The sequence below is a fragment of the Macaca thibetana genome, chromosome 8, assembly GCF_024542745.1.
Source record: "Macaca thibetana thibetana isolate TM-01 chromosome 8, ASM2454274v1, whole genome shotgun sequence".
Classification (NCBI taxonomy): Eukaryota; Metazoa; Chordata; class Mammalia; order Primates; family Cercopithecidae; genus Macaca; species Macaca thibetana.
This window is the reverse complement of record NC_065585.1, coordinates 46118868-46143036: the sequence shown is the minus strand read 5'-3', so window position 1 is coordinate 46143036 and position 24169 is coordinate 46118868. Positions and strand designations below refer to the sequence as shown.

Here is a 24169-nt window from a genome sequence, read left to right as displayed (position 1 = left end):
TCCAATGAAACTGAGCTCCTTCAATGTGGGCATGCCCAAGTGACTGGTATGGTGTATAACACATAGTGGGCATTCAAAGAATGTCTGAGTTAATGAGTAAATTCAGAATATTAAACTAACATACATAAATAACTTGAGCCAATCATGATTATTAGTTTCTTGCCAACTGGACTTATGAACTATACTGTGCCTAATTTTCAGTGAGATAATATCTATGTGACTTGGATATTTGTTTACACTTAACTCTGAGGGTATATTAGGAATGTTTACCTGCTGTAACTCTTTAGGAAGCCAGTCAGAAGCGTACTGTACAGCTGCTTAATGTGTATGACTTTAAATCCGGAAAACTTTGTTGTTCTATTGATTGTAGTAATTAATGGTTTTTCTTTTTTCCTTCTCAAAAGGGGAGAAGTAAAGTCAGAAGACTTTGGTTGATTACAATTTTAACGTTTCTGAAATAACAAAGTTGAATTAAGGTCAGCTTATGTCTAGTATATGAATTGTTTAAAATAATACTTCCTGCTGAGACAGATAACCCTCCAAATCTCAGTAAGTTTAACAGTAGTTTATTTCTCAATCGTGGAAAATCCTAATGGATGTCACTTATCAGCAGTTGTTTCTCTAGGCAATGACTCATAGATTCAATCTCCTAGTTTTTGTCCTTAACCTCTCCTTGGACCTTGGAGTCCTCTGCACATTTTTATCCTGCTTGGTGATGGAGAAAGACTAAGGCTGTCATGTGGGAGGCTTTTATGAGCCAGGCCTGTGCCTACATCACTTCTATCCACATTCAGGTGGTCAGAACTCAGTTACTTGACAACACCTGGCTGTTAGACAGCCTGAATAATAATTTAGCTTTGTGTACACAAGGAAAAGGTAAGCAGATTTCCTGAATAATTGTTAAAGTAAATCACTGTCATAACCTATTAGGTACCACATAATATGCGAGGTGTTAGGGATACAGGTCCCTGTAATTGAAGATCCCATATATATACCACACATAATAGAAAACTAAACAAAAAAACAAGCCTTTCTCTACCTTTTTCAATCTTTTAATCTTGCAGCTAGAAAATGTAAGCAGGGAGATGGAAATAAATAAGAAAATTAAAAACAGAAATGAAGAAACAATGGTTAATAACCTGAAGTGGAAAACACTATGCTTAGATGGGTTTGCTGGTGAGTAATACCAAACATTTAAGGAAGAAATTATACCAATTCTCTATAATCTCTTCCAGAAAATAGAAGCAAAGGAATACTTCCTAACTTCTTCATGAGCCCATCCTTACTATAATACCAAAATCAGATAAAGACATTATAAGAAAACCAAACCAATATTTCTCATGAACATAGATGCAAAAATCTTCAACAAAATACCAGCAGATTAAATCCAACAATGTATAAGAGGAAGTACAAGCCTTGACCAAGTGGGACTTATCCCAAGTATGCAAGGCCGGTTAAATATTCAACAATCAATTATTGTGATCAATCACATTAACAGGCTAATGAAGAAAAATCACATGTTCCTATCAATAGATGCAGAAAAAGCATTTGACAAAATCTAACACCTATGTTATGATAACTCTCAGCAAGCTTTAGTTTGCTAAAGAACATCTACAAAAACCCTACAGCTAACAACATACTTAATGGTGAGGAACTTGAAGGTTTCCTGTTAAGATCAAGAACAAGGCCTGTCTCTACAGAACCAACCTGCCTCAAAGTCTTGAGAACACTTAAACAATATTTGTGGGGGGAAGAAAAATCTTACAATACAAAGACATAATAGATTTGGAAAAGACTTGCCATTTGACATTTAAAAAAATGAATTAAATTTATCTTAACTGCTTATGGTAAAGGGCACAGTGGGATACAGGTTGAAAACTACAAATTTTTTGAAACTTAAACCAAAACACAGTGCCCAGATAATTTTCCCAAGCCAGTAATTTGTCCATTTTTTGTTGGTTCCAGGAGAAAAATGGCATATGAGAACAAAAAATGTTTAGCATTCCATATGTCATTTGTTCAAATATCTTAGCCACATTTCTACTCCTATATTTGGCCAATTTATCTTAATATAGTGTTTTTATTTAATAGATCACCATAAGAGAAAACTAGGCCCTTTTTCTCTAGAAAAATGACAAGACGTGGAGCTACTGTTGTAGACTGCTGAGAGGTTCTATACAATTAGTGGAACCATTTTCTTTATGTTAAAACCTCTAAGTCATGGCTTTGACCTGTGTTTCAGATGAAGCAGATAACTAAAAAAGAAATTAATTCATTTGTATAATTTGGCAAGTTTTGATAATACTCAAATATTTGAGTTATTAAGGCGTTCTTGTGAAGGAACAGCGTTCTTGTGAAGGAATTGGCAATTAGCTGCTGCCTCTTTTGGGGAAACGTATTTCCTTATTTTCAATAACAAAATAAATCTAAACACCTTGGCATCCTCAGGCCTCTTTTCTGTTGCAGTTACTGAAGCTCTTTCAAGAAATGGTAATTTTGAATTCCAGGAAAGAGCTTTAGGCATGGGTGGTTATTTAATAACTTTTTAAAAAAAGTCTAGTTTCTCTTTTTTTGTTTTGTTTTTCGACAGTCTCATTCTGTCGCCCAGGCTGGAGTGCAGTGGTGTGATCACGGCTCACTGCAGCTTCCACCTCTGGGGCTCAAGTGATCCTCCCACCTCCGCCTCCTTAGTAGCAGGGACTACAGTACAGGCACCGTGCTCAGCTTATTTTTGTATTACTAATATTTTTGTAGAGACGGGTTTTTTCCATGTTGGCCAGACTGGTCTCAAGCAATTTGGAGGCCTTGGCCTCCCAAAGTGCTGGGATTACAGGTGTGCATCACCGCGCCTGACCAGGAGTTTAGTTTCAAAATGCAGTGGTAGGGGTTTTTTCAGCGCTAACCAAAAATAAGACAAGCTGGGCAAAACTTGGGCAGCATGTCCTATGCGATTCCTTTAAGCCCAGTATATATTTTCCGAGTTAATGTTTGAGTTTCTTGACTTTGTTAGCTTGCAAGCTATTATACGGAAAGGCAATATTTTATACACTCATTACAGCCTAATAAAACCAACACCGACCCTTACAACTCTGAATTCATTACTTATCAGTTATATTCACTTTGTCTCTAGAACTCTCAATTCCGTCTTCATTTTGGTTATTGCCGCAGCTTCCCTAAATCTCACGTCAGACTGCAATCCTATGGTTCCCCGCAATATTTTGACCATCCCTCCCCCGCCCCTCATCAGCAAACTAGGGAGTACTTCACCATTGCTTTGTGAAAGTAACAATGCGAGAGCTTGTCTATACGTTTGGCCAAAACGCGTCCTCCAACAGTGTACGTCCTAATCCCTTCATTTATCTTCCCACATCCACCCTCCTTCCAGCAAATAAACCTCGGAACTCAGTTGAAATCTGTCACTTACTTCGCTCCTCCTACCAGCGGCCTATTGCTTCTGCCCTCCCCAGTGAACCCAACCTAGTTCCTCTTCCCAGTCCTCCCATTTCTCAAGAAAGACAACCACCTCTGTTTTTTTCAGGGCTTTAAGTGCTAGGCTTTTTTCAGGGCTTTAAGTGCTAGGTGTGGTTTCTTCCTCCGCAACCAGCGACCCTCCGTGCCTCCCCACCCAGGACGGACCTCCACCTCGGGAACCGCCGACCGCGCAGCGGCCCCAGGACCCGCAGCCACCCTCTCCCCGGAGCACTACTTCCGGATCTCGGGTGTTTCCCCTTTACGGTTCCCTCCACCCGCTCAGACACCTCCTAGATCTTTATACTAACTAGCAGGGTCGCAGCTGGGACCCTGGCTAACCGAACGCAACAGTTCTTCTCCACGAAGACGTGCAGAGTAGCTTCTCCAGCCTGAGAAATCCGGTCCGGCTGCGTAGAGTGGCGGCCGTGGAGGGACACTTTGTTTTGAACACCAAGTAGGGCACACCCGGAAGTGGCGCGGTACAGGAGCAGCGCTGCCGCCGGGGTGGGTGCCAGGGACCTGGAGGTGGAGGGGACGCGGCGATACTCTGGCGTGTGAGCGGAGAGTGGAGTGCTGGGGAGCGGGAGCGGGAGCGGGAGGGGGAGGGGGGCCTTCTAGCTTTCGTTCTATGGTGGCAGATCCGGCTGGGTTCCGGGAAGCGAGGGCCTCGCGGAGTGACCGGGTTGGTGAAGGGCTACTGCGGCCGAAGGGGAGTCCGCCTCACTTCATTCTTCCACTCTGAGGGACCCGCTCTCTTCTGGTCACTACATCTTCCTCCCTTACTTCGCTTGGCAAGGGGTGTTGTACTTGTGAGGAAGTCGCAGCTGTAGCTGGGAGTCCTCTTGAGTTTTCTCTGCTTCTAAGAGGAGGCGAACGGCCGCCTTGGTGGGGACTTACTGCTTTTGGCCTGAGATAACTAACGCTCTTTCCTTCACTATACGGCCGACTTACAACGTTTCTGTCTACTCCTTTCAGCTTCCGACTTTGACTCCTTACCTTAAAAGATGCTGGAGTCATACGTAACTCCAATTTTAATGAGCTATGTGAATCGCTACATCAAGAACTTAAAGCCGTCGGATCTACAGCTTTCGCTATGGGGTGGAGACGTCGTACTTAGCAAGCTCGAGTTAAAGTTGGATGTGCTGGAACAGGTAAGCTATGTAGCTGTCATGAACTGGAAACAGTTTTCAACTTGTTTAGACGGTAATCTGTTGTATCCTACGCCTTGACTTTGTGCTATAAAAACGAAACTTTTCTACTGATGTATTTTGAACTACCCTGAAACAAGGGGGGCTTATTTTACATTATTTTCTTTTTTTTTGAGATGGCGTCTTGCCCTGTCGCCCAGACTGGAGTGCAGCCGCGTGATCTCGGCTCTCTGCAACCTCCACCTCTGGGGCTCAGGCAGTTCTCCTGCCGTAGCCTCCCTAAGAGCTGGGATTACATGTGCGCACCACCACGCCTGGCTAATTTTTGTATTTCTAGTAGAGACGGGGTTTCACCATGTTGGCCAGGCTGGTCTCGAACTCCTGACCTCAGGTGATCCGCCTGCCTCGGTCTCCCAAAGTGCTGGGATTATAGGCGTGAGCCACTACGCCCGACCTGCATTATTTTTAAAAATAGTTTGTTCCCAGGTGACGGTATATTAGAATGGGATTACTTAAAGTTGCCTTGACAGAAAGACAATTTCATTGTTCATGTCAGAATTGTTCTATTTAGTCAATTTTCAAGCATTATGAATGTGCTAATTTATGTTGTCAAAATTCTGTATAAGCCTGGAAAATATTACATTCTCATTCTCCTTTTTGGGCAGTGGAAGGGTTTGAGGGCCATCAGGAAGTGTGGCTGGCTGGTGGGGGTTGAGGAAAAAAAGATTAAAAAAAAAAAAAAGCAGGTTCATATCATGAGGAAAGATGACATTTCCCACAGCATCCTCAGAGTGTTGAGTAGATACATTGAGAATGGCAGTAAAATTGGAAACTTCTTTATTAATCGTTTTAGTTTCTTTTAACATGAGATTGGTCTGATGCAAAAGAACTCTTAACTTCAAAGATCACATATTCATTAATTCACTTATTACATTTATTAGTAACATATGCCAAGAAATTCTGTTAGGCTTGAGGATCTGTGCAAGCTCAGAAGAATCAGAGACCAAATGATTTTTAGGAGATAAGGGAAGACTTAATCTGACAGTGATAGTTATTGATAATTTTTAGGTATAGTCCACAGCCTCTTTTATTACTCTTTTATTAAGTCAGTCTAGACTTAACACCAAGAAATAATACTCCTGGCTGCTGCTTTTTCCTGTTTCCAAGGTTAGTTGAGTGGCTTAGTATTTTCATTTTTTTTTTTTTTTTTTGATGAGCACAAATCCCAAGTATAACAGCTGAGTTTTTTTTTTTTTTTTTGAGACAGAGTCTCGCTCTGTCGCACAGACTGGAGTGCAGTGGCGCCATCTCGGCTCACTGCAAGCTCCATCTCCCGGGTTCACGCCATTCTCCTGCCTCAGCCTCCTGAGTATAGCTGGGACTATAGGCGCCCGCCACCACGCCCTGCTAATTTTTTGTATTTTTAGTAGAGACGGGGTTTCACTGTGTTAGCCAGGATGGTGTCGATCTCCTGACCTCATGATCCGCCTACCTCAACCTCCCAAAGTGCTGGGATTACAGGCGTGAGCCACCGCGCCCGGCCAACAGCTCAATTTTAAAATGTTTTACACCTGTGCAACTACTGTCCAATAAAAAAATAGAATGTTTCCAGCACCCCAAAAGGTTCACCTGTTTTACTTTTAGTAAGTACTCCGGGCTGGGCGCAGTGGCTCATGCCTGCATTCCCAGCACTTTGGAAGGCCAAAGCGGGCAGATCATGAGGTCAGGAGTTCGAGACCAGCCTGGCCAACATGGCGAAACCATGTCTCTACTAAAAATACAAAAAATTAGCTGGGCGTGGTGGCATGCGCCTGTAATCCCAGCTACTCGGGAGACTGAGGCAGGAGAATTGCTTCAATCCGGGAGGGGAAGGTTGCAGTGAGCCAAGATCACGCCACTGGGCTCCAGCCTGGGCGACAAAGTGAGACTCCATCTAGGGTAGGGGGACGTACTCCCCATTCCTAAAAGAGGTGACTGGTAATCTGACTTCTGTCAACACAGATAAGTTTTACCTGGTTTTGAACCTCAAAAAAATTGGAATCACTTGTGTTTGGCTTTTTTCTTTCAACCTTTCTAAGATTAACCCCTGTTGTTAGAAGAGTTTGTTTTTCGTATTGTCAGTACTATTCCATTGCATAGAGATTCCACAATTTACTTACACATTCTCCTTTTGATGGACACTTGGTTTTTTAATATTTGTGGCTGGTGAAGAAAGCTTCCATGAACATTCCAGTACATCTGTCTTGTTAAGATAAGTATTAATATCTCTTAGGCATATATACCTAGAAGGTAGGGCCTGTGTTTAGCCTGTGTTTTCATTTCATATTGCCAGATAGTCTTCCAAAGTGGTTATATCAATTCCAGTCTCACCAACAACTTATGAGCATTCCAGGTATTTCACATTTTTGCTACTACTTGGTATGTTTGTTATTTTCATGTTAGCCTTTCCAGTGGGTGTGTAGTGATATCTCATTGTAATTTTAACTTCTATTTTCCTCGTGACTAATGATGTTTTTATATTCTTATTGGCCATTTAGCTATCTTTTTTTTTTTTGTGAAGTCTAAGTCTTTTTTCCTTTTGTAAAGATTGAATTTTCTGTCTTATTGATGTATAGAAAATCTTTTTTTTTTTTGAGACAGAGTCTCACTCTGTCGCCCAGGCTGGAGTGCAGTGGCGTGATCTAGGCTCACTGCAAGCTCCACCTCCCGGGTTCACGCCATTCTCCTGCCTCAGCCTCCCGAATAACTGGGACTACAGGCACCCACTACCATGCCCAGCTAATTTTTTGTATTTTTAGTAGTGATGGGGTTTCACCATGTTAGCCAGGATGTTTTCGATCCTTTGACCTTGTGATCCGCCTGCCTCGGCCTCCCAAAGTGCTGGGATTACAGGTGTGAGCCACCATGCCCGGCCAGGAATTCTTTATATATTTTGGAAATGAGTCCTTTGCCGGATAGATGTTTTGCAGTATTTACTTTCAGTTTGTGGCTTGTATCTTTACTCATAAAGGTGTCTTGATAAATAAAAGTTAATAATCTTACTGAAGTCCAGTTTATCAATCTTTTCCCTTGTGGTTAGGGTTTTTCTTGTCTTGTTTAAGAAATCTGTGCTTAAACCAACAATATATATTCTTCTATATTTCTTTTAGGAGCTTTATTAAATTCCATGATTCATCTCAAATTTGTTTTTCTGCATATGTGTAATAGAGGTAAAGATTAATTTATTTCCATTGATAGTTGATCTATGCCATTTGTTGAACTCTTCTTTCCTTACTCAATTACAGTAAGCCTTTACTGTAAATCAGGTTGCCATATGTGTGTGGATTTGATTCTGAACTCTTTATTCTATTGAGTTTGTCTATTCTTGTGTCACTCCATATGGTTAGTGTAGCTTTTATAATAAGACTTGGTATATCAGTGTAATTAGTACAACTTTGTTCTTTTCTCCTTCAAGATTTTCGTAACTATTTTAGGTCCTTTGTATTTCCACATATATTTTATTTTATTTATTTGTTTTTTTTGAGACAGAGTCTCGCTTTGTAGCCCAGGCCAGAGTGCAGTAGTGCGATCTCGGCTCACTGCAACCTCCACCTCCCTGTGGAGCAGTTCTCCTGCTGCAGCCTCCCTAGTAGCTGGGATTACAGGTGTGCACCACCACGCCTGGCTAATTTTTGTATTTTTAGTAAAGATGGGGTTTCACCAGGTTGGCCAGGATGGTGTCAATCTCCTGAGCTCAGGTGATCCACCCGCCTTGGCCTCTCAAAGTGCTGGGATTACAGGCATGAGCCACCATGCCCAGCCTATCATACACATTTTAATTTCAACTTGTAACTTTTATAATTAATTTCTAAAAAGGAAAGCTGTTAGTGTTTTTGCTGAGATTACATTGAATCTATAGATCAATTTTGGATGAATTAACATATTGAGTTGACATAGTTTTGAGTTTTTCAATTCATGTACAGAGCATTGCTTTCCATAGTTTTAGGCCTTTAATTTCTCTCAGCAATGTTTTGAACTTTTTAGAGAAATTTTGCATGTATTTAATTAAATTTTACCTCTTTTTATTGATGGTTAAGTAGCATTTTAAAAACCTGTTTTCTGGCTAAGTGTGTGGTGGCTTTTACTTGTAATCAATCACAGCACTTTGGGAGGCCAAGGTGGGTGGATCACTTGAGGTCAGGAGTTTGAGATCAGCCTGGCCGATATGGCAAAACCTCGTCTCTACTAAAATTACAAAAAGTAGCCAGGTGTGGTGGCTGATGCATGTAATCCCAGCTACTTGGGACACTGAGGCACGAGAATCACTTGAACTGGGAAGGTGGAGGTTGCAGTGAGCCGAGATCGCGCCACTGGACTCCAGCCTGGGCGACAGAGTGAGACTCTGTCTCAAAAAGCAAACACAAAAAAACCTCTATTTTTAAATAATTTGTTACCAGTACAGAGAAATAAAATTGATTTTAGTATGTTGACCTATCCAGTGACCCAACTTGTCTAACAGTTTTTGGTAGGTTCTTTTGGATTGTCCATGTTCAATCATGTCATCTGCAAATAATGACAGTTTTACATCTTTCTATCCAATACTTGTATCTTTTATTTCGTTTTATTTCATTAATGCACTGGGCTAGGACCTTTTATATAATGTGGAGTAGAGGTCATAAGAATAGACATCCTTTTTTGTTTCCAATTTCAGTGGGAAAGTATTCAGTGTTTTACTATTAAGTATGTTGTTAGCTATAAATAACCTTTATTGAGTTGAGATTTTCTTGTATTACTACTTTTCCAATGAGTTTTAAAAATCGTAAATGAATGCTGAATTTTATCAAATATTACATTTAATGAGTTGATACATGATTTTTCTCTTTTGTTTTATTAATGTGGTAAATTACATTGTTTTCAAATCTTAACCTTGCATTCCTGGAATAAACCTGATTATATATTATCTTTTTTACATATTGTTGGGTTCAATTTGTTAAATTTTGATTGATTTTGTTGTGTATTTGCTTATAAGCGATACTAGCCTGTGATTTTCCTTTCTTGGAATGTTGTTTACTGGTTTTGAATGTCATATATATGTGTGTGTGTGTGTGTATATGTATATATAGGACTTATTGATTTATTTGTGAGGTATTCCCTCTTTTTATAATCTCTGACAGTTTAAGATCAATGTTAGTAGTTTTTTTAAAATTGTGATAGAATATATATAATACAACCTTTATCATCTTAACTTTTTTTTTTTTTTTTTTGAGACAGAGTTTCACTCTTGTTGCCCAGGCTGGAGTGTAATGGTGCGATCTTGGCTCACTGCAACCTCTGCTTCCTGGGTTCAAACAATTTTCCTGCCTCAGCCTCCCGAGTAGCTGGGATTACAGGCGCCCACTGCAATGCCTGGCTAATTTTTTGTGTTTTTAGTAGAGATTGGGTTTTACCATGTTGGCCGGGCTGGTCTCAAACTCCTGACCTCAGGTGATCCACCCACCTTGGCCTCCCAAAGTGCTGGGATTACAGGCATGAGATCATGCCTGGCCCATTTTAACCATTTTTAAATGTACAATTCTGTGATATTACTTATGTTTACATTGTTGTGCAACCATCACTGCTACTTATCTCTAGAATATTTTCGTCTTCCCAAACTGAAATTTGGGAAGTACCCATTAGACACTAACTCCCTATTTTCCCCTCTTCCCAGCCCCTTGCAACCACTATTCTACTTTATGACTGTATGAATTTGACTATTTTAAGTACCTCATATAAGTGGACTCATTCAATGTTCTTTTGTTATTGGCGTATTTCACTTAGCCCAATGTCTAAAAAAGCTTATTCATGTTGTAGCATATGCCACTATGTCCTTTGTTTTTAAGTCTAAATAATCTATTAGATGTACATGCCACATTTTGTTCATTTATTCACTGATAGTTGGGTTGCTTTCATCTTTTGGCTATAATGCTGATATGAAGGTAGGTGTACAAATATACCTGAGACCGTGCTTTTAATTTATTTGGGTATACACCCAGAAATGGAATTGCCACATCATATGATAATTCTGCGTTTAATTTTTTGAGGAATTACCATACTGTTTTCCACAGTGATTGCGTTGTTTTACATTCCTACCAGCAATGTGCAAAGGTTCGAAGTGCTCCATGTCCTCACTAACACTTGTTGTCTTACTTTTTTTTTTTTTTTTTAATATAGCTAACCTAATGGGTATGAAATGATATCTCAGTGTGGTTTTAATTTGCATTTCTCTGATGATTAGTGATGTTGAGCCTCTTTTCTCATGTACTTATTAGCTATGTTTGTCTTCTTTGGAGAAATGCCTATTTGAGTCCTTTGCCCAATTTTGAATTGGGTTCTTTGTTTTTTGTTGTTGTTGAGTTATAGGAGTTCTGTATGTATTGTGGATATCAATCCCTTATCAGATACATGATTTGCAGATATTTTCTCACATGCTGTCAGTGGCATCTTACTCTATAATAGCATCCTTTGATACAACAAAGTTTTTAATTTTGATGAAGTCCAACTTAGCTATTTTTCTCATTCATTGTCTGGATTTTTGCTGTCATACCCAATCATTGTCAAATCTAATGTCATGAAGCTTTTATCCTGTGTTTTCTTCTAATTTTTTTGCTCTTACATAGTATAAGGTAGTGTTGCAACCTCTCTTTCTCTTTTTAAAATGTGGATATTCAGTTTTCCCAACACCATTTGTTGGTATCTGTACTTTCACACTAAATGGTCTTGACACCCTTCTCAATAATCATTTGACCATAGATGTGAGGGTTTATTTCTGGGCTCTCAATACTATTCCATTGATTTATATGTCTGCCCTTATGACACTATCACACTGTTTGCATTATTGTAGCATTGTAGTGAGTTTCAGAATCAGGAAGTGTGAGATTACCAACTTCTCAGTTTTTTAAGGAAAAATTAAACATGAAGTCATCTGGGTTATGATGTAAAGTTATAAACTGCTGATTTAATTTAAGACGTGTAGGATCATTTAGACTTTTATTTCTGCTGTTGTCAGTTTTGGTGAATTGTATCTTTCAAGGAATTTCCCTATTTTTTTAAAATTCGGGATCAGCAAACTGTGTCCTGGGCCTGCTTTTGTAAATACAGTTTTATTGAAACATAGCTACTCATTTTATTGTCTGTGGCTGCTTTTGCCCTAAAACAGCAGAATTAAGTAGCTAGGACAGAGACTGCGTGGCTTGCAAAAGCCTAAAGTATTTACTGTCTCCATCTGTACTGAAAAAGTTTGCTGCCCTGCTCAAATTGTTATATGTAAGGAATAAAGTTGGGTTTTTTGTTGTTTACTTTTTATTTTTTAATTTTTATTTTTTGAGACAAAGTCTCAACTCTGTTGCACAGGCTGGAGTGCAATGGCAGATCACAGCTCTGTGCAGTCTTGACCTCTCAGGCTCAAGCTGTCTTCCCACCTCTGCCTCCTCTGAGTGCCAGTGCCACCATTTCCGAATGATTTGTATATTTTTTGTAGAGACAAGGTCTCGCGATGTTTCCCAGGCTGGTCTCAAACTCCTGGGCTCAAATGACCTTCCAACCTCAGCCTCCCAAAGTGTTGGGATTACAGACGTGAGCGCCTTATGCCCAGGCTGGTGTTTATTATAAAGCTGCCTGACTTAAAAAAATTTATCTGTAGGATCTGTAGTGATATCTTCTTTTCATGCCTGATGCTGGTAATTTGTATTTTTTCCATCAATATTGCTAGGGTCTTACTAATTTTATTAATATTTTCAAAGAACTAATTTTTGTTTTCGTTGATTCTTTTTTGAATTGTACTTTTGTTCTTATTTTTATAATTTCTTTCACTTTTTTTGGATTTCATTTACTTTTCTTTTTTCTAGTTTCCTGAGTTGGAAACTTAAGTCATTGCTTTTTTTTCAGTCTTTTTCTACTGAAATATATATATGTAATGCTGTAATTTTTTTCTCTAACCATATATTTAGCAGTATCATGTGGGATTTCATGTTGTTTTTTCATTAAGTTAAAAAAATTTTATAATTTCCATTTTGATTTCTTTGATTATTGGGTTATCATTTGGCTTACTTAGAAATATATTGCTTAATTTCCAAACATTTAGGAATTTATTAATTATCTTTCTGTTACTGATTTCTATTTAATTCCACTGTGGTCAGCAGCACATTGTCTGTACGATTTTGCTTATTAAAATGTATAAATTAATATATAGTCTGTTTCTGTATAAGTGTTTAATGTGCAATTGATAAAAAGTGCATATTCTGCACTTGTTGCTGTAGCGTTCTGTAAATATCACTTACCAGAAATTGGTCATTAGAGTTCTTCAAATCTTGTAAATCCATATGACTTTTCATTGTTTGTTTATTCTGTCAGCTACTAGATGTTGAGGTATGTCTGCAGATATAGCCATAGCTGGAAGTGTAACCTCCAGTTATGATTGTGGATTTGTCTATTTCTCATTTTTAGTTTTGTCGGTTTTCACTTTATATATCTTAAAGTTATGTTATTAAGTGTATACATATTTAGTATCATGACATCTCATTGTTTAATATACTTGAAACAAATCATTCTGAGAAGTGTCCCTCTTTTTTTATTTTTCTTTTTGTTATTGTGGTCCCTCTTTTTCCTTGTTTTGGGTTGGGTTTGATTTTGTTTTTCTACTCTCAAGGTGGACATTTAGGTTATTGATTTGAGATCTCTTTCTCTCTTTCTTCTTTTCTTTTTCTTTCTGGACAAGGCTCAGGCTAGAGTGCAGTGTTGATCATTGCTCACTGCAGCTTCGACCACATGGGCTCAGGTGATTCTCTTACCTCAGCCTGGAAAGTAGCTAGGACCACATACCTGTACTATCATGCCTAGCTACTTAAAAAAAAAAATTATTTGTAGAGGCAAGGTCTTGTATGTTGCCCAGGCTGGCTTTTTTCCTGTTGCAGACATTTACAGCTGTGCATTTCTTTAGCTGCATCCCATAAATTTTGGTATATTGTGTTTTCATTTTTACCCAGATCAATTATTTTCTGACTTCTCTTGATATGAATATGTATTTTTGCAGTTGCTGTAGTTGTTGGATGGAGTCGTTAGAGATGTATAGATGTCAGGTATAACTGGTTGATAATGTTGTTCAAACCTTCTCTGTCCTTGTTCACTTTCTATCCAGTTATTCTGTCCACTATTGTAAGTGAGATATCGTAGTCTCTGCTGTTATTGTTGAATTATCTATTTGTTCTTTCAGTTTTCTTAGTTTTTGCTATATATAGTATTTCAAGGGTTTGTTGCTATGTTTATATCTTCTGCATGAAGGGACTCTTTTATCCTTATAAAATGTCGCATTTTGTTTTTAGTAACTTAAAAAAAAATAAGTCTCTTTTGTCTGATATTAGTATAATTGTTACAGCTTTCTGCTGTTACTATTTGCATATCTTTTTCTTTTCAACTCATTTATGTTTTTGAATCTAAAATGTGTTTGTTTTAAAGAGCATATAGTTATATCTTGTTACGTTTTAAAATTCAGCCTGATAATCTTTGCCTTTTAAAAATTGACATATAATAATTATATATGTTTATAGGGCACAGAGTGATACTTTGATACATGTATATAATGTGTAATGACCAAATCAAGGTAGTTAGCATATTCATCACCTCAGACGTATATCATTTCTTCATGTTGGGAACATTCAAAATCCTCTCTTCTAGCTATTTGAAAATCTACAGTAAATTATTGTTAACTGTAGTCACTCTACAGTGCTATAGAACTCTAGAACTTATTCCTCTCATCCAACTGTAATTTTTTTTTGTAGTTCTTTTTTGATTTTTGATTTTAATTTTAGTGTGTACTTGGTAGGTCTATATATTTATGGTGTACATGAGATGTTTTAATACAGGCATGCAATGTTTAATAATCACATCATGTAAAATGGGGTATCCATTCCCTCAAGCATTCTTGGTGTTACAGACAACCTAATTATACTCTTTTACTTATTTAAAAATGTATAATTAAATTATTAATGACTATAGTCACCCTGTTGTGCTATCAAATACTAGGTCTTACTAATTCTATTGATTTGGTACCCACTAACCATCTCTCCTCCTTGCGCCTTCCACGGGCTCTACCCTTCCCAGCCTCTGGTCCAGCTATAATTTTGTATCTGTTAATAAACATCTTCATACTCCCCATTTTTTCTTTACCTTCCTAGTATCTAGTAACCACTGTTATACTCTCTACTTCTATGATATCAACTTTTTCATCCCTGTGTATGAGTGAGAATATGCAATATTTGTCTTTCTGTGCTTGACTTATTTCACATAACATAATGACTTTCATTTTCATTCATGTTGCTGCAAAGGACAAGTTTTTTTTTTTTTTTTTTTTTTTTTGCATAATAGTATTCCATTGTGCATACACACCACATTTTCTTTTCTTTCTTTTTTTTTTTTTTTCCGAGACAGAGTCTTCCTCTGTTGCTCAGGGTGGAGTGCAGTGGTGCAATCTCGGCTCACTGCAACCTCTGCCTCCTGGGTTCAAGCGATTCTTCTGCCTCAGCCTCCCAAGTAGCTGGGACTACAGGTGCACGCCACCACACCCGACTAATTTTTGTATTTTTAGTAGAGATGGGGTTTCACCATATTGGCCAGGCGGGTCTCGAATGCCAGACCTCATGATCTGCCTGCCTCTGCCTGCCTCTGCCTCCCAAAGTGCTGGGATTAGAGGTGTGAGCTAGTACACCCGTCCTATACCACATTTTCTTTATCCATCATTCCTTTGTAGATGGATAGTTAGGTTGATTCCATATCTTTGCTATTGTGTATAGAGCTGCAATAAACATGGGAGTACAAGGTATCTCTTTATCATACTAATTTTATTTGTATGTACACCCAGTAGTGGGATTGCTGGATTATATTTAGTTCTATTTTCAGCTTTTTAAGGAACTTTTATGGTGTTTTTTGTAATGGCTACTAATGTACATTCCCACCAAGTGTGTGTTTTCTTTTCTTTATATCCTCACGAGTATTTTGTTTGTTTGTTTGGGTAATAGCTATTCTAACTGATATGATACTTTATTGTGGTTTTTATTTACATTTTCCCTATGATTAGTGATGTTGAACATTTTTCATATACCTGTTGGCCATTTATATGTCACCTTTTGAGAAATGTCTACTCAGAGCAATTGCCCAATTTTTTTTTTTTTTTTTTTTTTTTTTTTGAGACGGAGTCTCGCTCTGTCCGCCCAGGCTGGAGTGCAGTGACCGGATCTCAGCTCCCTGCAAGCTCCGCCTCTCGGGTTCACGCCATTCTCCTGCCTCAGCCTCCCGAGTAGCTGGGACTACAGGCGCCCGCCACCACGCCTGGCTAGTTTTTTGTATTTTTTAGTAGAGACGGGGTTTCACCGTATTAGCCAGGATGGTCTCGATCTCCTGACCTCGTGATCCGCCCATCTTGGCCTCCCAAAGTGCTGGGATTACAGGCTTGAGCCACCACGCCCGGCCGCAATTGCCCATTTTAAAATTGGAGTCTCTCTGTGTGTGGATGTGTGAGTGTGTGTGTGTGCGCGTGCGTGCATGTGTGCTATTGAGCTGAGTTCCTTGTATATTATGGATATTAACCTCTTATACAATAAAATATTTGTCTAGACCGAAGTCCCAAAGCATTTTCTCTTGTGTTTTCTTCTAGTACTTCCATAGTTCCAGGAATTACATTTAAGTCTTTAGTCCATCTTGAGTTGATTTTTGTATATGGTGAGAGATTGGGATCAAGTGTCACTCTTTTGCTTATGGATATCCAGTTTTCATGGCACCATTGATTGGAGAGACTGTCCTTTCCCTAATGGGTGTTCTTCGTGCCTTTGTTAAAAATCCATTGGATTTAAATATGTGGGTTTATTTTTGGTTTTGCTGTTCTGTTCTCCTGGTTTGTATGTCTGTTCTTATACAAGTACCATGTTGTTTTGATTACTATAACTTTGTAGTTTATTTTGAAGTCAGAAATTGTGATGCTTGTGGATTTATTCTTTTGTTCAGAATTGCTTTGACTATTCAGAGTCTTGTAGCCAAATACAAATTTTATCTTTGCTTGTTATGTACCTGTAAAGAATAGCATTGGTAATTTAGTAGGAATTACATTGAATCTGTAGATCTTTTTGGGTCATTTTAACAACAATTTTTCCAATATGTGAACATGAAATGTCTTTCTAATTTCTTTGTGTCTTCCTCTGTTTCTTTCCCCAGTGTTCTGTCACTTTTTTTGTAGAGATCTTTTACCTCCTTGGTTAAATTTTTTCCTAGATATTTTATTTTTTTGTAGCTATTGGAAATGGGATTGCTTTCTTGATTTCTTTTTCAGCTAGTTTGTTATTGTTGTAGGAAACACTACTGATTTTTATATGTTGATTTTATATCCTGCAACTTTACTGAATTTATCAGTTCTAAGAGTTTTTTGATAGAGTCTTTAGGTATTTCTGCATATGAGATCATGTCATCTGCAAATAGGGACAGTTTGACTTTTTCTTTTCCAATTTGGATCCCTGTTCAAAAAATTTTTTTTCCCTTGCTTAATTACTCTGGCTAGGACTTCAGTACTATGTTGAATAAGACTGGTGAAAATGGGCATTTTGTCTCTTTCCAGTTCTTAGAGGAAAAGCTTTTTGTCCCATTCTTGCATTCCTGGGATAAATCCCATTTAATTATGGTGTATAATCATTTTGCTGTGCTATTGGATTTGGTTTGCTAGTATTTTGTTGAGGATTTTGCATCTGTGTTCATCTGGCATGTTGTCTTGTTTTCTTTTTCTGTTGTTCCCTGTTAGGTTTTGTTATTAGGGTAATATTGGCCTTGTAGAACGAGTTAGGAAGGATTTTCTATCCTTCAGTTTTTTTGGAATAGTTTGAGAAGAATTGGTATTCTTTTTAAAAAGTTTAGTGGAATTCAGTAGTGGAGCCATTCAGTCCCAGGCTTTTCTTTGTTGGGTGATTTTATTACTGATTCAATCTTATTACTCGTTATTGGACTGTTCAGGTTTTCTGTTTCTTCTTGGTTCAATCTTGGTTGATTATGTGTCTGGGAATTTATTTGTGTTCTCTAGGTTCACTTATTTATTGGTGTATACTTGTTCATAATAGTCACTAATGATCCTTTGTATTTCTGTGGTTTGGTCTCTTTTCTTCTTAGTCTATGTAATAGTTTGCTGATTTTGTTTATCTTTTCAAAAAACCAGCTTTTCATTTTGTTCATCCTTTGTATTGTTTGGTGTCTATTTCATTTATTTTGTTCTGATCCTCATAATATCTTTCCTTTTACTAATTTTGTGTTTGTTTTGTTCTTGCTTTTCTAGGTCCTTGACATGCATCGTTAGGTTGTTTATTTGAAATCTTTCAACTTCTTGATACAACTGTTTAATGCTAAAAACTGTTTGTACTGTTTTTGCTATATTCCATAGGATTTGCTATGTTGTATTTCTATTTTCATTTGTTTCAAGAAATTTTAAAATTTCTTGTTCACTTTATTGATCCATTGGTTATTCAAGAGCATGCTATTCAATTTTCATGTATTTGTACAGTTTCCAAAGTTTACTTGTTACTGATTTTTAGTTTTGTTCTATTGTCGTTAGAAAAGAAACTTGATATGACTTTTAAAATTTTTGGAGAATTTTTTTTGTGTACTAATGGCAAGAATGTATTCTGCAGCTGTTGTTCTGTAAATATGTTAGGTCTATTTGGTCTAAACTGCAATTGAAATTTGGTATTTTTGACTGATTTTCTGCCAGTGATCTGTTCAGGGCTGTGAGTGGGGTGTTCAAGTCCCCAATTATTATTGTAAAGGAGTTTATCTCTCTCTTTAGATCCAATAATATTTGCTGTATCCGAGTGCTCTAGTAGTGAGTGTGTATATATTTATAGTTGTTATAGATGCTTGTCAAATTGACTTCATTGTTGTTATTATTATTATTATTATTTTGAGACGGAGTCTTGCTCTGTGGCCCAGGCTGGAGTGCAGTGGCCAGATCTCAGCTCCCTGCAAGCTCCGCCTCCCGGGTTCACGCCATTCTCCTGCCTCAGCCTCCTGAGTAACTGGGACTACAGGCACCTGCCACCTCGCCCGGCTAGTTTTTTGTATTTTTAGTAGAGACAGGGTTTCACCATGTTAGCCAGGATGGTCTCGATCTCCTGACCTCGTGATCCACCCGTTTCTGCCTCCCAAAGTGCTGGGATTACAGGCTTGAGCCACCGCGCCCGGCCCAACTTCATTATTATTATATAATGACCTTTGTCTCCTTATATAGTTTGTGACTTAAAGTGTATTTTTTCTGATATAAGGATAGCTACTCCTATTCATTTTTGGTGGAACTTTCTTCATTTCTTCATTTTAAGTTTATGTATATGTTTACAGAAGTGAGTTTCTTATAGGCAGCATATAGTTGGGTCTTGTTTCCCTGCCTGTCCGCCCCCCCACTTCCCCCTCTCACTCTCACCAGGCTGGAGTGCAGTGGTGCAGTCTTGGCTCACTGCAACCTCCGCCTCCCAGGTTCAAGTGGTTCTCCCGCGTCAGCCTCCCAAGTTGCTGGCATTACAGGCATCCACCATCATGCCCAGCTAATTTTTGTATTTTTGTGGAGACGGGGTTTCACCTCGTTGGCCAGGCTGTTCTTAAAACTCCTGACCTCAGGTGATCTGCCTGCCTTGGCCTCCCAAAGTGCTGGGATTACAAGTGTGAGCCACGATGGCCAGCCCGGTCTTGTTTTTTGTTAATCCATTCATCCAGTTTATAGCTTTTAATTGGGGATTATAGTTTTTAATTTGGCATTTTTATTTGTTTACATTCAAGGTTATTATTGATAGGTGAGGAATTTCTCTTGTCATTTTGCTAATTGCCTTTTGTTTCTTTAAAATATATATCCATTCTTTCTTCTTTAGTTTCTTATTGTTTATCTTTGCAGTTTGGTGGTTTCTATAGTGATAATTTTTACTTTTCTTTCTCATTTGTGAATCTGCTTCATCAATGAGATTGACACTTCTGCATGTTTTCATGATGGTAGTTATAGTCTGTTCGTTTTCAGTTCTAGGATTCCCCTAATCATTTCTTGTCCATTCGGTCTAGTGGTGATAAATTACCTCATTTTTTGCTTCTCTGGGAAAGATTTTATTTTTCCTTCATTTCTGAAGGGGAGGTTTACTAGTTATGGTAATTTTGGCTAACAGTTTGTTTTCTTTCAACATTTTGAATATGGCATCTCATTGTCTCTTGGCCTATGTTTCTGCTGAGAAATCTGCTGTTAGTCTTATGGAGAGTCCCTATGTGTTACTTCACACTTTTCCTATTTTTAAAATTCTCTTTGTGTTTGAATTTTGACAGTTTCACTGTAATGTTCATCTTTTCTCAGTTTGACTATAGTGTATCCTGAGAGGACCTTTTTGGGTTGAGACTATTTGGGAAACTTTGAGCTTCCTGGACCTGGATGTTTATATTTCTCCCATGACTTGAGATGTTTTCAGCTATTATTTATTTAAATAGGTTTTATATGCCTTGTCTGTTCTTTTCCCCGGACCTCCAAAAATACATGCTTTTTTTTTTTTTTTTAACTTAATACTATCCCATAGGCCCTGTATGCTTTCTTCTCATTCTTTTTAACTGTTTTTTATTTGTTTCTTTGTTTTTTTTGGCTAACCCGGGTACAGCAGGACCTCAAAACAATGTTCAGCATTGTTTAGTTATAATGTTGCTGAGACAAAAATGATTTCTGGTCAGGCCCTCTGTCTTTATGGAGTTTGCTTGTTCTCCCCATGTCTGCATGGGTTTTCTCTGGATAGTCTGGTTTCCTTCTGCTTCCCAAAGATGTGAATGTTTGGTTAACTGGTATGTCTAAATTGTCCCAGTATGAGTGAGTGAGTGAGTGTGTGTGTGTGAACTGTGATGTAATGGTGTCCTGTCCAGAACTGGTTTCTACTTTTTACCCTGAGTGGCAGGATAGGCTTCAGCCACCTGTGACACTGAACTGGAATAAGCAGGTTGGAAAATGAACAATTGCATGATACTATAAAATAAAAATTCATAAAGTATATGATAATCATACAAATGCACAATATATGATGCATTCAGAAAGCACTCAGTGATCTCACAGTATTCCTTGTTTTTTAACTGTGTGGCATTAGAAGATGCTCCTCTTTTCACTTTCCAAACATTTGTTTCATGATTTCATTCACAACTATTGTGACTGCTATCATTCACCGATTGACCATAAATTTGGTAAATATTTATTAATCTTAATTTTATTAATTTAATAATGTAATTGATACTAATTTAATACTAATTTAATAATTTCATTAATCTTTCTTAAATGTACGTATAGCCTACATCTATTTCAGTATTTGATATTAGAAGTGGTTTGACTCTTTACAATATTGGTCATGTTTTTGTGACTAGACATAGGCTGTAGGAACTTTTGTTTATATCAGTTAGCCTAGGTGAAATTAGTTTTGTTTTTTTTTTTTGAGATGGAGTCTTGCTCAGTTGCCCAGGCTGGCGTGCAGTGGCGCGGTCTCTGCTCACTGCAAGCTCTGCCTCCCGGGTTCACGCCATTCTCCTGCCTCAGCCTCCCGAGTAGCTGGGGCTACAGGCGCCCGCCACTATGCCCGGCTAATTTTTTTGTATTTTTTTAGTAGAGACAGGGTTTCACTGTGTTCGCCAGGATGGTCTCGATCTCCTGACCTCGTGATCTGCCCCTCTTGGCCTCCCAAAGTGCTGGGATTACAGGCGTGAGCCACCGTGCCCGGCCGTGAAATTAGTTTTGTTACATGTTGTTTCATTTAAATGACAGTTTCCAAGAACCCACTGATGATGTTAGGTGAAGATTTACTATATTTCAAAAGCCTTATGTTCAAGTTCACAAATTCTTCTGCTTGATCTCGTGTATTGCTGAAACTTTCAATTGTATTTTTAAATTTTATTCATTGACTTCTTCAATGCTAAGATTTCTGTTTGGTTCTTTTTTATGGCATATATCTGTTGAATTTCTCATTCAGATCATGACTTGTTTTTCTGATTTTGTTGAATTCACTATCCGTATTCTTTTGTATTTCACTGAGTTTCCTTAAGAAATTACTGTGAATTCCTTTTCAGGTATTTTATTGGTTTGTTTTCCTTGGGGTATGTTATTAGAGAATTACTGTGTTCCTTTGTGGTGTCATGTTTCCATGCCTTTTCATGTTTCTTGTGTCCCTAGCTTGATATCTGTTTATCTGGAAGAACAACCACCTCTGCCAATTCTATGAAGTAGTTTTCATAGGAAAAAACTTTTTCCTGTAGATTTGACTTCGGTATTGGTTGAGTAGGGTGCCCAGGCTTTTTTCCTCATTGGGTGCAGTAATGTAATTTCTATGTGATTTCTTCAGCCGTCATCAATATCAGCATTTTCTGTGATTGCCTCAGTGGGCTAGACTGTGGGTGTTTGTGGAGGCAGTGGTGTGGCTTTGCTTGGGGTGAGGAATGCTAGACAGGCTGGTCCTTAGTCCCTGAGAAATGGCTGCTATTTCTCAGCTGCCATTTTCTGATTACAGGGTCCAAGGGATGTAGAGCTGCCAGGGCTATTGAGCCCCAAGGCAGAATGCACTCTAGTAGTTGCTTCATTCTCCAAATGATGTAGTACTGCAGCAGCTTGGATCCTGGGGAATTCAGTGGATCAAATGTGAATTCTCTTTCTGGAGCAATCCAGCCTTATGGACCTCAGGCAGCTCCCTATACTGGACTCAGGGCTTGTGAGGACTGTGGAGCTGCCCTGTAGCTTGGATTGCAAGTATCCACAGTGGTCATGGGGACTGCTGAGGATGTCTTGCTTAACTTTTCTCGTCAATGGAGAGCCCCTTCTGGCTCCAGGCTGATTTTGGCCAGGTGCTCTCCTTTCCTCTTTATGCTGACATGTGGAGTTTTCTGTGCCTCAGAAGATCTTCATTACTTCCTGATGAGTTCCATTGTTCTCCCATAGACATTCAACTCAAAGTGCTCTATTTGTTGTTTTGGTTTTTCTTTGTGGAGGAGATGAGCATTGGGTTCCATTTTGATTGAAGTTTTTAATCTGTTCACCTCTAATTTTTATTCATATGATTGGATTTACATTTATCATTTTGCTATTATTTTCTGTGTGCCTCATGTCTGTTTTGTTCCTCTGATACTCTTATTAATTTCTTTTGTAATAAATTGATGTTTTTCGATGTTCTATTTTAACTCCTTTATTGACTTTCAAATTACTTTTGAATTATTTTCTTTCTTTTTTTTTTTTTTTGAGACAGAGTCTTGATCTGTTGCCCAGGCTGGAGTGCAGTGGCGTGATCTCGACTCACTGCAAGCTCCGCCTCCCGGGTTCATGCCATTCTCCTGCCTCAGCCTCCCGAGTAGCTGGGACTACAGGCACCCGCCACCATGTCCAGCTAATTTTTTTTTTTTTTTTTTTTTTTTAGTAGAGACGGGGTTTTACCGTGTTAGCCAGGATGGTCTCGATCTCCTGACCTCGTGATCCGCCCGCCTCAGCCTCCCAAAGTGCTGGGATTACAGATGTGAGCCACTGCGCCTGGCCTGAATTATTTTCTTTGTGGTTGCTTGGGGGATTATAATATGCATCTGATTTACTGCAAACTACTTGAGATTATTGATAACTTTATTCTATTAAAATAGAGAACATTTCCCTACTATAGCTCCATTTTCTTCTGCTGCTTGTGCTGTTATTGTCATATATATTGCATCTTCACTTGTTAAAAGTCAAACAATACAATTTTATCATTATTGTTTTACGCAATTTCCTTTTAAATCAGAACAACACGGGAGAAAAAAGCATTTATAATGTCCTTTACCAGTCACCAACATAATTACCTGTATTTTTTTGTTGTGTGAATTTGTTTTATCATCTGTTGCTACTTCCTTTCAGTCTAATGAACTTCCATTAATATTCTGCTAGGAATCAATTATCTTATTCTTTATTTGAGTATCTTTTAATTTGCTTGCATTGTTGAAGGATAATTTTGCTGGATATAGAATTCTGGGAGAAATTAGGTGTTAATCTACTAAAAGTTTCCTTGTACGTGAAAAATTGTTTTTGTCTTTCTGCTCTCAGCTTTTTTTTTTTTGTCCCTGGCTTTCTGCAGTTTGACTATGATATATTTGGATTTGAATTCACTGATTCTTTTGCCAATTCAAATCTGCTGCTGAGCCCTTCTAGTGAATTTTTTATTTTGTTGATTGTACTTTCAACTCCAAAATTTTCATTTTTTTGGTAATTTCTTTTTATTGACATTTTCTAATTGAGGCCGGGTGCAGTGGCTTATGCCTGTAATCCCAGCACTTTGGGAGGCCGAGGTGGGTGGATCACTTGAGGTCAGGAGTTCGAGACCAGCCTGGCCAACATGGTGAAACCCCATCTCTACTAAAAATACAAAAATTAGCTGGGCGTGGTGGTGGGTGCCTGTAATCCCAGCTATTCGGGAGGCTGAGGCAGGAGAATCATTTGAACCTGGGAGGCAGAGATGGCAGTGAGCCGAGATCACACCATGGCACTCCAGTCTGGGTGACAGGGTGAGACT

The 24169-nt window shown here is 38.4% G+C and overlaps 1 protein-coding gene across 8 annotated transcripts in view; it reads left to right on the top strand.

The window, feature by feature from the left end:
• The first annotated feature begins 3570 nt into the window (after positions 1-3570).
• The window catches only part of VPS13B (vacuolar protein sorting 13 homolog B), an 859202-nt gene continuing 838603 nt past the window's right edge, over positions 3571-24169 (top strand). For 4 of the 8 annotated variants that reach the window (XM_050801187.1, XM_050801183.1, XM_050801189.1 and 1 more), the window contains exons 1-2: positions 3571-4025; positions 4447-4622. In XM_050801187.1, the coding sequence (XP_050657144.1) occupies positions 4476-4622 (147 nt within the window). In that variant the 5' untranslated portion in view covers positions 3571-4025; positions 4447-4475. Of the gene's footprint in view, positions 4357-4446; positions 4623-24169 lie in introns of all 8 variants that reach the window. The other 4 variants (XM_050801184.1, XR_007728201.1, XM_050801185.1 and 1 more) reach the window with 4 other exon arrangements.